This window comes from Lepus europaeus, chromosome 14 (genome assembly GCF_033115175.1).
Source record: "Lepus europaeus isolate LE1 chromosome 14, mLepTim1.pri, whole genome shotgun sequence".
Lineage (NCBI taxonomy): Eukaryota > Metazoa > Chordata > Mammalia > Lagomorpha > Leporidae > Lepus > Lepus europaeus.
Window position 1 is genome coordinate 81288901 of NC_084840.1, and position 14847 is coordinate 81303747.

At 42.5% G+C, this 14847-nt stretch overlaps 1 protein-coding gene across 3 annotated transcripts in view; it reads right to left on the reverse strand.

Moving 5' to 3' along the window:
* Positions 1 to 14847, reverse strand: part of NUP133 (nucleoporin 133) — a 66755-nt gene that overhangs the window by 47216 nt on the left and 4692 nt on the right. For all 3 annotated transcript variants that reach the window (XM_062211047.1, XM_062211049.1, XM_062211048.1), the window contains exons 3-9: positions 13793 to 13896; positions 12303 to 12410; positions 9859 to 9993; positions 9093 to 9263; positions 7009 to 7164; positions 6685 to 6755; positions 1372 to 1519 (exon numbers count right to left, since the gene is read on the reverse strand). In XM_062211047.1, coding sequence (XP_062067031.1) covers positions 1372 to 1519; positions 6685 to 6755; positions 7009 to 7164; positions 9093 to 9263; positions 9859 to 9993; positions 12303 to 12410; positions 13793 to 13896 — 893 coding nt within the window. The remainder of the gene's footprint in view (positions 1 to 1371; positions 1520 to 6684; positions 6756 to 7008; positions 7165 to 9092; positions 9264 to 9858; positions 9994 to 12302; positions 12411 to 13792; positions 13897 to 14847) is intronic.

Consider the following 14847-nt stretch of genomic DNA (forward strand, 5'->3'; position numbering starts at 1 on the left):
CACCCTCCAATGGCCGCTGCGGCCGGCGCATCTTGCTGATCCGAAGCCAGGAGCCAGGTGCTTCTCCTGGTCTCCCACGCAGGTGCAGGGCCCAAGGACTTGGGCCATCCTCCACTGCCTTCCCGGGCCATAGCAGAGAGCTGGCCTGGAAGAGGGGCAACCGGGATAGAATCCGGCACCCCAATCGGGAGTAGAACCTGGTGTGCCGGCGCCGCAAGGCAGAGGATTAGCTTGTTAAGCCACGGCGCCGGCACTCATCTTTTTTTTTTTACAGGTAGAGTTATAGACAGTGAGAGAGAGAGACAGAGAGAAAGGTCTTCCTTCCGTTGGTTCACTCCCCAAATGGCTGCTATTGCTGGCGCTGTGCTGATCCGAAGCCAAGAGCTTCTTCTTGGTCTGCCATGCGGGTGCAGGGCCCAAGCATTTGGGCCATCCTATACTGCCCTCCTGGGCCACATCAGAGAGCTGGACTGGAAGAGGAGCAACTGGGACTAGAACCTGGCGCCCATGGGATGCTGGCGCCGCAGGCGGAGGATTAACCAAGTGAGCCATGGCGCCGGTCTCATGAGGAGACTTTTTTTGTAATACAAGGTACTTTAAAAGTTTGTGGAAAATGGAATTAAAAGATTAATTCACTTTGCTGCAAAAATTTTTGGACTCTATGCACACTCATCATAGAGGGCCCAAAACTGAATTCTAATTCGTATCAAGTTTCTTTCTTACTTTGACCCTGCAGTTCATCATCAGTGTTGTCTATGCACTGAACAATAGAGAAATGGGGCCCAATGTTTGGCACAGCAGTTAAGCTGCTGTTGGGACACCCACATCCCATATCAGAGTGCCTGGCTCAAGTCCTGCTTCTGTTTCTCATGCCAACTTCCTGCTAATGTGCAACCTGGGAGGCAACAGGTGGTGGCTCAACCATTTGGGTCCCTTTCTCTCCTGTGGGAGATCAAGACTGAGTTCTGGGCTTCTTGCCTTGGTTTAGCCCAGTCCTGGCTATTTTGGGCACTTAAGGAGTAAGTCAGTAGATGGACAATCTCTCCATGTCTGTATAGCTGTCTCTCTCTCTGCTTTTCAAATAAATATATATTTTTTTAAAATAAGGAAATGATAAACCCTCACAGCACTGGAGCAGAAGAAAGAAACTGCCTGCTGCTGATGGCTTCCATTCTCATCTCTCTTGAGTTAAGGTTGAGCAAAGGAACAAAGTATAAGGCAGCAAAAAGAGAAAAACTCTGAAAACAGGCTATTCAAAATAGTTCTAAGCCCTATAGATCAATCTCTTAAAGAATGTGACTCTGCAATGGCTAGAAAAAAACCCAATGTGTTATGGCCACTGCATGACTTAACCTACTGACAGACTCTTACCTGAAAAGGTGGATTATATTGAGTGACTTCCACAGTCACCACATCTGACATTTGGTAGCCATTATCTTCTACTGTTACAAGAGAGTAGTAGATGAGACAGGGACTGTCTGCCGGGTGCCACGCTGCTGCCAAAATCAGGAGCCCATCACTAATCAAGGGGAAAAAAAGATTTAGACTCTGGAAAACAGCTTCTCCTAACATTGCTTATGCAGCCTGACACACTTCCCAAGCAGCCTGGCAGCCTCACTGCCAGATATCTATCCAGAGAAAACAACACATTCACAGAAAAACCTGCTGTGTAAATGTCTACAGTGGCTTCATCCATAATTTTCTAAAACTTTCTAGTTTCTACAGCCCAGTAGCTTTCAGGTGCTGAAGAAATAGACAAACCTTAATACATCCATACTATGGAATACTATTCAGCAGTAGTAAAAAGGAAGAAATTACTCAATCAATGTTACATGCCTATGTGAAGAGGAAGAAGCCAGACTCAAAAGTCTGTGTATATATATGAATGTATATATGTAATGTGATTCCATTTAATGGTGTTCTGATAAAGGCAAAACTATAGGGAAAGAAAGAAAACAGAGCAAAGGTTGTGCTAAGGCACAGGTAATTTCTGAGGATAGTGGAATTATCCCGTACCTTCATTGTGGTAAAACAATTGGATGCATTTGTCAAAAACCAGAGAACTAGAATCTGAAGTAGATAAAAATTATCGTACAAAAATCATGATTCAATAAACCCGAATTAAAAAAAAAAAAAAAAAAGAAAAACTGGGGTAAGGCACAGGTCAACAAATCATCCAGGGGCGAGTGCTTTGGTGCAGATTAAGCTGCCGCCTGCAATGCTGGCAATTCCAAATCAGAGCACCAGTTTCAGTCTTGGCTGCTCTGCTCCCAATCCAGCTCCTTACTAATGTGGTGCCTTGGAAGGCAGAGGATAATGGCCCAAGTATTTGGGCCCCTGCCACCCATGTGGGAGAACCAGATGGAGTTCCTGGCTCCTGGTTTTGCATGGTTCAATCCTGGCTGTGTAGCCATCTGGGGAGTGCTCCACTGGATGGGAGATGTCTTTCTCTGTTACTCTGCCTTTCAAATAAAAAAACTATTTAATAATCTAATTTAGTGATTGGCAAAATACAGTCCTCAGGCCAAATCAAACCCAGGCAAACTTTTGTAAAGGAATCCTGGCCCTGGAAGGCAGCCAGGTCTTTCATTGATCATCCCGGTAGAGCGGAGTAGTTGCAACAAAGAATACGCAGCACCCAAAGCCTAAATTAGTTTCTTTTGGGCCCTTTCCAGGAAAGGTTTCCCAAGCCAAGCTCTATAATCAGTGCTTTAAAGTTTCCTCTGTCCACAGGAAAAACATTTCATTTAAAATTTTAACCATCAGTTACAGAAACTTCAAGCTGCTGTGTATGTGACGACAAACCATTCTGCATCTTAAAGCCTGCATTCTCCTTAGACCATCAAGGGTGTTGCCCTTAACAGAGTGAAATGCTCTTTAGTCTCAACCTTTCAACATCTAGCTGCTTTCTAGCTGCTTTATTAGTGACCTTCATTCATTCTCAGAAACATTAACAGGACAGCCAGCACCCTCTACTGACAAAAATAAGAAACAAAGTAACCGAATGACAGGACACTTCAAATCTAGCAATCTAACACCACTTCCACTTACATGCCAAAGGAATTCAAGGATTTTGGCTCAAATCTTTGACATACTGACAATGTCCTGCAGTTTATAGATGACATATAAAAACTTTACACACAAGAAAGGCTTGAGAGAGGACTCAAGGGAATGTAGCCTTGACAGTTTCCTCTCTGTTTCAAGCAGGGTGGTTAACAGTCAGCTCTTATCTCCAGTGAGGCTCTGCATTGAAATTAAAGATTCGAAGATTGGGGGCCAGCATTGTAGCATGACAGGGAAATTCCATATGGGTGCTGGTTCATGTTCTGGCTGCTTCACTTCCAATCTAGCTTCCTGCTGATGGCCTGGGAAAAGCAGTGGAGAATGGCCCAAGTGCCGCTTGGCTTTTGCCTGGCCCAGATCCAGCTATTGTGGCCATCTGGGAGGTGAGCTGGTGGATTAAAGAGCTCTATCTCTTTCAAATAATTAAATCTTAACAAAAAAAAAAAAAAAAAAAAAAGATTTAACATTATTTCAAAGTGCTAATGAACATGGAGATGTCTACCATAAAGGATTACTTGGGTTGTGGTGCTAAGACCAGTTTTACTTCACAGTTTGTTAAAGAAAAAAAAGAAAACTTCATGTTTGAGGAAACACAAAGCTATTTCATAAAGATGATAGAAATATAAGAGTTTTTCACATCAGTAAAAATTTAATAAACTTTTACATGGGTCTGCCTAAGGTAAGATAAAAAAATCAAAGCTTTACATCTAAAATAAAGAAGATATCTGGGCCGGCGCCGTGGCTTAACAGGCTAATCCTCCACCTTGCGGCGCCGGCACACCAGGTTCTACTCCTGGTTGGGGCGCTGGATTCTAACCCGGTTGCCCCTCTTCCAAGCCAGCTCTCTGCTGTGGCCCGGGAAGGCAATGGAGGATGGCCCAAGTCCTTGGGCCCTGCACCCGCATGGGAGACCAGGAGAAGCACCTGGCTCCTGGCTGCGGATCAGCAAGATTCGCCAGCTGCAGCGGCCATTGGAGGGTGAACCAACGGCAAAAAGGAAGACCTTTCTCTCTGTCTCTCTCTCACTATCCACTCTGCCTGTCCAAAAAAAAAAAAAGAAGATATCTGAGCCTTGTATCAGTAATAATCTAGTTAAAATGTTATAAGCTTATTCACTGAAAATGTAAGCCTAGGTTGTTGCTCTGGACAAAATGAGCAACAAATCAATGAGTATCAATAAAGATAAGCATGGTGTTTAAACAGAAGGAACCCATTCATCCATGAAATACTCGAGACAGGTCTAACCACTAGACCTTGTGGGTATGAGTGACAGCTGGCTGTGGAAAGATAGGGAGTAAAGTTAAGAAGAATGAGAATCCCATTAGCATGACAACCTAAAGGCAAGGAGCCCCGGGTCATGCTCAGTGCAGTAAGTCCTGAACGTGCTCCAAATCTGAAAGCTACAGGAAAAAGTCGTGGCCATTATATGCCCACAGTGGGCTATGTCCTAGCAGGAGTCTTCAATTTCCAACAGTTTTGTTTGGACAAATGAGAACTGGTAGACTCTATTTAGTTAAAATGCTTATGGTAATTAAATATTGACACCAGCATCCCATATTAATGTTGGTTCATGTTCTAGCTGTTTCACTTCTGATCCAGCTCCCTGCTGATGGCCTGGGAAAAGCAGCAGAAAATGGCCTAAGTATTTGAGCCCCTGCCACCATGTGGGAGACCTGAAGAAGCTCCTGACTTTAGCCTGGCCCAGCACTGGCCACTGAGGCCATGGGGTGAGTGAACCAGCAGATGGAAGATCTCTCTCTCTCTCTGTAACTCTTTCAAATAAATCTTTTAAACAAAAAACTAAATAAAGGGCTGGCATTGTGGCGTAGTGGGTAAAGCTGCCACATGAGTCACCAGCAACCCAATTCAGCTTCCTGCTCATGATCAGGGAAAAGCAGTGGAAGATGACCCAAGTGTTTGGGCCCCTGCAACCCACGTAGGGGACCCGGATGAAGCTCCTGGCTTCAGCTTGGCTTAGCCCTGCCACCTGGTTGTTGCAGCCACTTGGAGAATGAACTCGCGGATGAAAGAGCTCTCTCTGTCACTCCCCATCTCTAACTCTGCTTTTCAAATAAATGAATCTTTTTAAAAAATTTAAATACATTTTATCAACATCTTTGATAGATTTTAGGTTTTCAGAGATTGTAAAAGAAGGAGCCTGATAATAGCTCCAATAGCCTAAGAGAGAAAAATCACACAGTATTATAACAGCTACAGTATCCCTTCAAGGAACAAGCAGAATTTGTTCTACTAAACAAAAACAGGTAGGGCCTGTGCTGTGGTATAGCAGGTAAAGCTGCCACCTGCAGTGCTGGCATCCCATATGGGCACTGGTTTGAGTCCCAGCTGCTCTACTTCTAATCCGGCTCCCTGCTAATGTGCCTGGGAAGGCATTGGATCACAGCCCAAGTCCTTGGGCCCCTGCACTCTTGTGGGACACCTGGAAGCAGCTCCTGGCTCCTGATCAGCCCAGCTCCAGCCATTAGGGCCATTTGAGGAGTGAACAAGCAGATAGAATATCTCTCTCTTTGCTTCTGCCTCTCTGTAACTCTGCCTTCCAAATAAAATAAATCTTAAAAAAACAAAAACAAAAACAAAAACATAGGGCCGGCATCCCATATGGGTGCCAGTTCTAGTCCCAGCTGCTCCTCTTCCAATCCAGCTCTCTGTTATGGCCTGAGAAAGCAGTGGAGGATGGCCCAGGTGCTTGGGCCCCTGCACCCAAGTGGGAGATGTAGAAGCTGCTGGCTTTATATGGGCAAGCTATGGCTGTTGCAGCCATTTGGGGAGTGAACCAACGGAGGGAAGACCTTTCTCTCTGTCCCTCCCTCTCAAATGAATAAATAAAATCTTTCAAAAAACAAAAACAAAAAAACAGGTAATAAGAACACACTAAAGACTACTCTAAAACACATGAAGGTACCTTTTCAATTTCTGAAGGTTTTGAAAGATTGCTACTCATATATTTGGACTCATAGGCTTTCTTACAGAAGTCATGCCACAAACAGCTGTTAAGTTCCCTATGACTGTTACACTCAGATAACAACATGGGATATTAGCTTTAGCAGACTAACTTGGAGTCTGAAGCCTCACTTACAGCACTGTTTCTAAGAAGTTCACTCTGAGAATAAACCTTGACAGAGTTCAAACTTATACTTTGAGATGAAACCTTACTGCATCCCCCCTGTACTCAGCACAGCCACAAAGCATATAAGCCTACCACGGCTCCTTCAGCAACAGAAAGAGAGTGGGGAGAAGTGTGCCTGACATGGCCAATGAAAGAAGATCACAGCATGAGGTGCGCAACGCAGCAATGGACAGGCTCGCAGGCATCTGCTGGCAGTGAAGACTGAGAAACTCCAGGTGTGAGAGCAGAAAAGCAGCTCTAACTAAAGAGATAATTAAGGTAGGAATATGCCATTTAAGGTTGAGAAATGCTTCCATTTCCCAAATGAACTTGTACCACTACACAAAGCACAGCAAGACCCCTACCAACACTTAATAGTATGAGAACATAAGCTTTAGAACAACAGACAGTAAGACTGCTCGTCATTTTACAATAAACATCAACAATTTTCCCAAACTATTATCTATATTCATTATGACAAATTATTTGCTTACCAGGTTTGCTTTAAGTCCAAGTACCGAATGTTGACCCCTTCTTTAATAGCTTCATAGTTACTTTCAGATCCCTAAATGAAAACATCAAGAACTTAAGCTTCTTGAGTATAGGAATCATTTTTTACCTTTGCATCTCCAGTCCCCAGTAAGGTGCCTCATCCACGGTAGCTCAAAGAGTTGTTGAATGAATTATGTACACATTTAAAAAATCAGTAAGCAAATAAGTCAGTAGGTTCTAATATGTCTACAGATTGAACAGTAGGAGTCAGCATTATTATATAACCATAAATGAAAACTACAGATATGAATATTATTATTCCTTACCCAAATAGCATCAGTAATGTTCTCCTTCAGGGCTCTATTTATATCCCAGCTATGTGCTTGTTTTTCTGAAAAATCATCTAATTCCCATTTACTGATATTTGAACTTGTCAGGCTATAAAAACTTGACTTCTCTCTATCCCAAAGAACACTGGAAAGCTGTATGGAGAGAAGAAAGAGGTTTCTAGGGTAAATTCTTAAATTAATAAGCAGTTTTTCTGAAATGCATATTTTATGAATTTTATACTATTTGTTCAGTAATTCCAGCAGAATAATCAAAGGAAGGAGTGATGCTAAATTAGACCTTGAAAGCAAGGTAGGATTTCCTCAGGCAAAAGTATAAAGGCAGAAGGCCCGGGAAAGACCAGAGTTGGGAGAGGGGAAAGTCACAGTCCTCAGGGAACAAGCAGCAGTCCTGTTAAATTGGAATGTAGATTGTAAAAAAAAAAAAAAAGGGTGGGGGGGGTGGGAGAGAAGGGCTTCTTTAAATTGTAAGAGTGAAAATTCAGGGATATATAGCAGACAGCCTTGAATGCAAGTTCGTAAATCTAATAAGGGAGATATTATTGATGGCTTTGGAACACAGAGCTGGGATCAAATAAATCTGGTGGTCATGTAATTAGTTATACTCAGGTGTGTATTTCTGCCTTCTAAGTATAAAGCAGAGATGTGCATGTGTGTGTGTTTACAAGCAGAGTATACATGATTTTTAAATAAAACCCTAACTGTCTTCAATCACCCTAACCATAGCCACTGATGGTGCAGGAAAAGCCAATGGGTAAACTGGACTGGACTCAGGACCTTAAGTGAAATTTGCTAAGAGTGTAAGTTAGGGCCTGAGAAGGAACATAAAAAGGGGGATAGCAATAAGAGCCAACAGAAGTTAAAATTACAGTACCTGTTAAAAGGAGAAGCCCCCCAAAAATCAAGGTCTTATGCATGCTTCATGGAAAAAGTGATGGGGACATTAACAGAAACAGGTCAAAGGAGGCATGCATGAGTTTTGTAGGTTGAGGGTACAGTCAATAGGAAAGAAGAATATGATACACGTCTCTGGACACTTTAAGTTTTAGGTTCAAAGAACATTCAATGAAGCAGGCAAGGATAAGCTTCTTGAAATGTGAGAGAAAGCACAATAAAAAAAAGTGCTTCAAATTCAGACAAGCCTCATTATGACTCTCAGCTGTGCCACTCAATAGTGGTACAACCTGAACTTTACCAAAGCTGTTTCCCCATATCTGCATTGGAAGGAATGTTCTACAAGTTGTTATAATGATTACATGATATAACAAATACAGAGCAGCTGGCAGTGAGCAGATACCCCATAAATGTTAGTTCCCAGCATCCCCCCTTCGCTGTCCTGGAGGATGGGGCAGCAGTACAGCAACAGAAGTAGACTGAAGTCATCCATACAGATAGCCGAAAGTGGAGACAAACTTCTGATTATGTCTAAAGGGTCAAATGAATCCTTAAGAAACATATGTAAAATCTTACATATTGGGGCCAGTGCTGTGGTGCAGTGGGTTAACATCCTGGCCTGAAGCGGTGGCATCCCATATGGGCACCGGTTCGAGACCCAGCTGCTCCACTTCCGATCCAATTCTCTGCTATGGCCTGGGAAAGCAGAAGATGGCCCAAGACCTTGGGCCCCTGCACCCATGTGGGAGACCTGGAAGAAGCTCCTGGCTCCTGGCTTTGGATCAGCGCAGCTCCAGCTGTTGTGGCCAATTGAGGAGTGAACCATCGGATGGAAGACCTCGCTCTCTGTCTGCCTGTCCTCTCTCTGTGTAACTCTTTCAAATAAATAAATAAATCTTAAAAAAAAAATCTTACATAATTGTTTTAATTAAAAAAAAGTACTTATAAGATGATGTGTCTGAAGTGAGGGTATTAATGTTACAGCGTAAGGAGAGGGTTAGTATGAACTTATTTATCATCATAAGAAAAATGGTTCACTGAAGAAAATCAAGGGTTTTATTTTGTATGTACCATTATTCACATGGTGCAATGCCAACTTCATAAGAAACTTTCAACTTAACCAATTTCACAAAGAATTAAGTGTGAACGCAGTTACTTTATAAACTTACTATGAGATCACTACTAGGAGACAAAATTCCAAAGAGAGAAGAAACTCTTCGCCCAATGCCTGAGAGCATGCCTTGCCCCTGAGGCAGAATATGCTGATGAATCTTTCCTGAGCTTTCAGGGATCAACCGAATTAGTTGGCTTCCCGATGAGGACAAAATAAAACTTCCTCCCTGTGAACAACATTATGAAATTAGTTCAGTTCAGCATCTAACAAAAGGACAGAGGAACAAAAATGCTTTGATACAGAGAAAAATTATCTTCACCTTAAATAAATGTAAAGAATAATAAAGAATAACAATATTATTTTATTAACATAATTCTACTCAGGAGTCCATCCATTCAAAATGAAAAGTTTTTGTAGCAGAAAAAAGTTCACCATATATTTTTAAATTCTGACTTTTAAGTTATAGGCTCACAATATTGCATGTGCAACAAATTTTAAGTATGAGATTTTATTTCTTTGGTAAACCCACAGAGTAGATATTAGAAAAACATTCTTCACAGTGCCTGAGGTTCAAGCTACTCTCACAAAATGTCTCTGAAAGAAATGAACCCCACTGACTACCACCCAACACTGCTAGCTGAGAGTCCTACGTGAAGAATCTCCTTTGTGTTAGTGTTAAGATCCTTGCATTTTTTCCTTAACTGTTTTGATGGATCCCTGGTCTGAATGATCTGTTCAAATCTCTAGATTTGAATTCATTCAAATCTCACTTAGAAGTCAAAACACAATTTTCCAATAAATATAAGCAATATCCACCATACCTGCACTGCTTTTAGGAAATTGTAAGTCTTATCACCTCCCAAATCTACAACAGTCTCTGTGTAGGTGTCTTCCCCAGCCAGGCTTGGCCAATAACGGATGGATCCTTCTCTGGTGGCAACCATGACAGCAACAGCCTAAAACAAGCAAGTAACACAGTAGAGATCTTATTAAAAGGACTCAAAAACTGGGAGTCTGATGGCACGGATATAAAGAAAGCAGGATAAATTTACTGTACAATTAAAAAAATTAGAAGTAACTACTTAAAAAGTTTTATAATTAGCACACAGTAAAATTGCAGAATAAAATCTCACAGAATGTAAACCACTGGCAACGGCTTATATCAATACGTCTTTGAGATGCAACCGTCAATCTCATTTTACTATTCAGTAGTACCCCATTAAATGATGAACCACAGTTTATGAATGATGAACCAGTCATCTGCTAAAGGGCATCTTGGCTCTTCCCAGATTTGGCTGTCACAAGAAAAGCTGCTACAGTATTCATGTCTCTAAGTTAAAGGCAGAGATGCAGGGAATGGAATTTTCCAGTCATATACTAAGTGCCTCTGTACAAGAAAATGAAGAACACGTGGCTGTCACTCTGCATCAGCAGTATATGAGTTATAGTTGCTCCATAACCTTGCCAGCACCCGGCAGTGTCAGGATTTTTTATTTCAGCTGTTCTACCAAATCTGCAGTGGTCACTGTCGATCTAATCTGAGCTTCTCTGATGTCCACGATGGTAAACGACTCTTCAGGTGCCTATTTGCCATCCTATGGCCTCTGTGGTCAAGTGTCTATGCAGGTGCCCACGCCCTGTTTTTTTGGTAAGCTTGGCAGTTCTTTTTACATTCTCAATACATGCTTTCTGTTGGACATATGACTTACAAATATTGTCTCCTAGTCTGTAACTTGTGTCTTTATTTCCTTGTCTTTGGAAGAAGAAAGCTTCAAGTTTTGATCTTACTTTAATATTAGTATATTACTTTTTGTCAATTTTATCCTTGTATGGATCATGTGTTTATGATTTCCAAGAACTTTCGGCTTAATCTCATGTCATGACAATTTTCTATGTCTCTTTCTTTCTTTTTTTTTTTTTAAGATGCAGAGTTACAGAGAGGCAGAGGGGAAGAGAGAGAAGTTTACCATATACTGGCTCACTACCCAGATGGCCGCAACAGCCAGAGCTAAGCTGATCTGAAGCCAGGAGTGAGGAGCTTCCTCTGGATCTCCCACAGAGTGCAGGGGCCTATGGACTTGGGCCATCTTCCACCGCTTTCTCAGGCCAGAGCAGAGAACTGGATTGGAAATGGAGCAGCTGGGAGTGGAACTGGCACCCATATGGGATGCCAGCACTGCAGGCAGCAGCTTTATTCACTGTGCCACAGCACTGGCCCCTCTCTTTCTTTCTAAAAGTTTTACAGTTTCACATTTCACAATCAGATCTATGATCCATTTTAATTTGATCTTTGTATACAGCATGAGGTTTAGGAGAAAACTCATTTTTTAAAACTATGGGTGGGGGGCCGGCACTGTGGCGTAGAGGATAAAGCCTCTGCCTGCAGTGTCGGGATCCTATATGGGCATCACCTGCTCCACTTCTGATCCAGTGCTCTGCTATGGCCTGGGAAAGCAGTGGAAGATGGCCCAAGTCCTTGGGCCCCTGCACTCACGTGAGAAGACTGGAGGAAGCTCCTGGCTCCTGGCTCCTGATTGCCCCAGCTCTGGCCGATGCAGTCAACTGGGGAGTGAACCAGGGGATCAAAGACCTCTCTCTCTGCCTCTCCTTTTCTCCCTTTGTAACTGTGCCTTTCAAATAAAAACAAACAAACAAACAAACAAACAAAAACTATGGATGAACAACTGTTTCAACACCATGTACTGAAAAGACCATCCTTTCTTCACTGAACTGTTTTCACATCTGTGTCAAAGATCAGATAGGCACTGTTGTGTGGGTCTGTAACTATATTCTCTGTCCTGTTCCTCTGTCTATCTCTTTGCTTAGTGTCTTGATTTCTGCAGTTCTATGTTTCCAAATCAGGTGGGATGATTCCTCCAACTTTAGAATACCCTTATTTTTATTTATTTATTTTTTATTTGACATAGTTATAGACAGTAAGAGAGAGAGACAGACAGAAGGGTCTTCCTTCCGTTGGTTCACTCCCCAAATGGCCGCTATGGCCGGCGCTGCGCTGATCTGAAGCCAGGTGTCAGGTGCTTCTTCCTGGTCTCCCATGAGGGTGCAGGGGCCCAAGCACTTGGGCCATCCTCTGCTGCCCTCCTGGGCCACAGCAGAGAGCTGGACTGGAAGAGGAGCAACCGGGACTAGACCCCGGCGCCCATATGGGATGCCGGCGCCCCAGGCAGAGGATTAACCAAGTGAGCCATGGCCTAGAATATCCTTATTTTCAGAATTTTTTATTTCAAAAGTTTCAGTCACCTACCTGAGTAGAATGTGCTTCCCCGGGGGTGGCAGAAGAAGACAGAGCCACCAAGTCTGCGCTCCAGTTGAAATCACTAGGTGGCAGCTGCAGTTCTTTGCAAATAGATAACTGTAGGAAAAACCCAAACAGAAAATCTTTCATATCAAATCCAACTTTTAAAATATTTATTATTGATTTTATTTGAGAAACAGAGGCAGACAGACAGCTCCCATCTGCCAGTTTGTCCCCCAAAACTCCCAGTGGCAGAGGCTTGGCCAGTTGAGGACAGGCCAAAGCTAGGAAGCCAGAAACTCAATTGAGATCTCTGACATCAGCAGCAGGAACCCCAACCATTGGTCTATGCCCCGCTGCCTACCAGGGTGTGCATCAGCAGGAAACTGGAATTGTGTGCCAGAGATGGAACTCAAGCCTAGGTACTCCAACACGGGATGGGAACATCCCAACCTCCAGGCAAAATACACACCCACAAATATAATTTTTTGAACAGGCATCCTTTCTCAGCCTCTACATACATATATTGTCATTCATTGCTGGAAGCACAATTTTATAAATAATCTTTCTCCTCACATCTCTTTTTCATCAGGCTTTCATTAATTTTTCAACAAAGTATCTGATGATAGAGAATGGGGAAAATGGAAGAGCTAGAACCAAGAACAGATCAATGTCAATCCAATCCACTCCTGAGCCAATGTTAAGAGACGTGTTTAGGCTTCTTATGGAAGCCTGGCATAGTCTGGATTTGTCTGATGTGTGTCTGACCAGAGTAATTGTACTACGTTGACCAGAAAATTATCTTAAGAGTCCCAGTCCCACATCAGGATCCCTCTGTTGACACAGCACGTCCTCAGAACAGTTCCTTCACCTACTGCTCACTACAATTCTCCCTTCCTAGGCAACAGTAGCATTGAGGCCAGCAGATGAGTGTGGGTAAGCAGGAATTCCAAGTCCCAAAGGAATACCACCACCACAGTGAGCAACTTGTGGTGCAACAGAATGTGCCTAAACTGTGACCAAACGGAAAGAGGCCACGGAAGACACTCAAATGAGAACCCTGTGGGAAGCTGACAACTCTAAACTGACCTGGCAATCGGTATCATTTTTCCTGGCTTGTTAAGGATTATTTAGTAGAATCAACAAAACATAGTTCTCTCTTCCCAGAAGTAAGCAAACTCACAGTTCATTAGCTTCTATGGATGGCATTTAGTCTTAGATTTCAGTCACTGAAATGATTTGCATTATGTTCATTAAAAAATATGTCTCTGATTTCTTAAATGTAAATGATGTTTAAAAATTACTAATGGGAAGAAAGTCTTTTCTTTAATACACAAATGTGTATACATGCTTGGCATTTCATACTACTATGGAAATCCTAACCCATAAAGCCTGAAGCACATTACTACCCTTTACTGACTAGAAAATGAAGGTCAAAAGTAAGGACCAATTGATAGCCCTCTCTTCTATCTCCTTCAAGCTCTCTCAAGAGTCGTTACCTTAGTAATAGGTGACAGAGAAATCTTCCAAATAATCAGTTTCTCTTTGCAGACCAGACAAGCCCATCCACCTTCATCAACATGAACACTCAGCTGATCATCAACTAAAGAAAAACAAGAGGGGTTTAAAGTGTGAATAGGTCAAGCTGTTAAAATTTCTTTATATCAAAATCTTTTTTTTTTTTTTTAGATTTATTTACTAATTTGAAAGGCAGAGTTACAGAGAGAGAGAAAGAGAGACAGATCTTCATCCACTGGTTCACTTCAGAAATGGCCACAAAGACCAGGGCTGGGCTGGGCTGAAGCCTGGAACCAAATGTTTCTTCCAGGTCTCCCACGTGAGTGGTAGGAGCCCAGGGACTTGGGCCATCTTCCATTGCCTTCCCAGGTACATTGGCAGGGAGCTGGACTGAAAGTGGAGCAGTTGGGACTCGCACCCATATGGGATGCTGGTGCTGCAGGCTGCAACTTAACCTGCTACACCACAGTGCTGGCCCCATATACCAAAACCTTTACTATCATCTGCTTCACCAAAAAAGGTAACTGTCATACACAGCAAATAGTATTCACAGCAAAAACTACTTTTGAATATTCAAAACTTAACAAAATACCAAAACAGATAACAAAGTTCTCTACTTAACTTTGATAGCCACTTTAGAAATATATCCAAAGGCAAAAAAATCTATCTTGGGCTTAAGTTTAGCATTCTTTCAGTTCTGACTCAAAAATCACAGCCTTCACCATCCTCCCTCTGGGCAGGAGGCCTGTGGCCGTGCCTGGGGAGTCTCAAGCCCACCTCCTTACAGGGTCACCAAGAGCGCCACCACACTTTCTGTTCAACTTCAATTCCCTTTGTGGGGAAGCAAGCATGAGTATCATGGCAAACTAAGTTATATTTGTTCTTCCTCTGGGAAACTGTTTTTTTTTCTCTATACATGGGGAAATTAGTATTTCAATTTCATATAATCAGATAGCGTTCTGTGTCTCTTTAGACTATGATTTGTTAATTCTCAGGTTTTCCTTTTAGATTACTGATTCTTGATGTTTATCTCTAA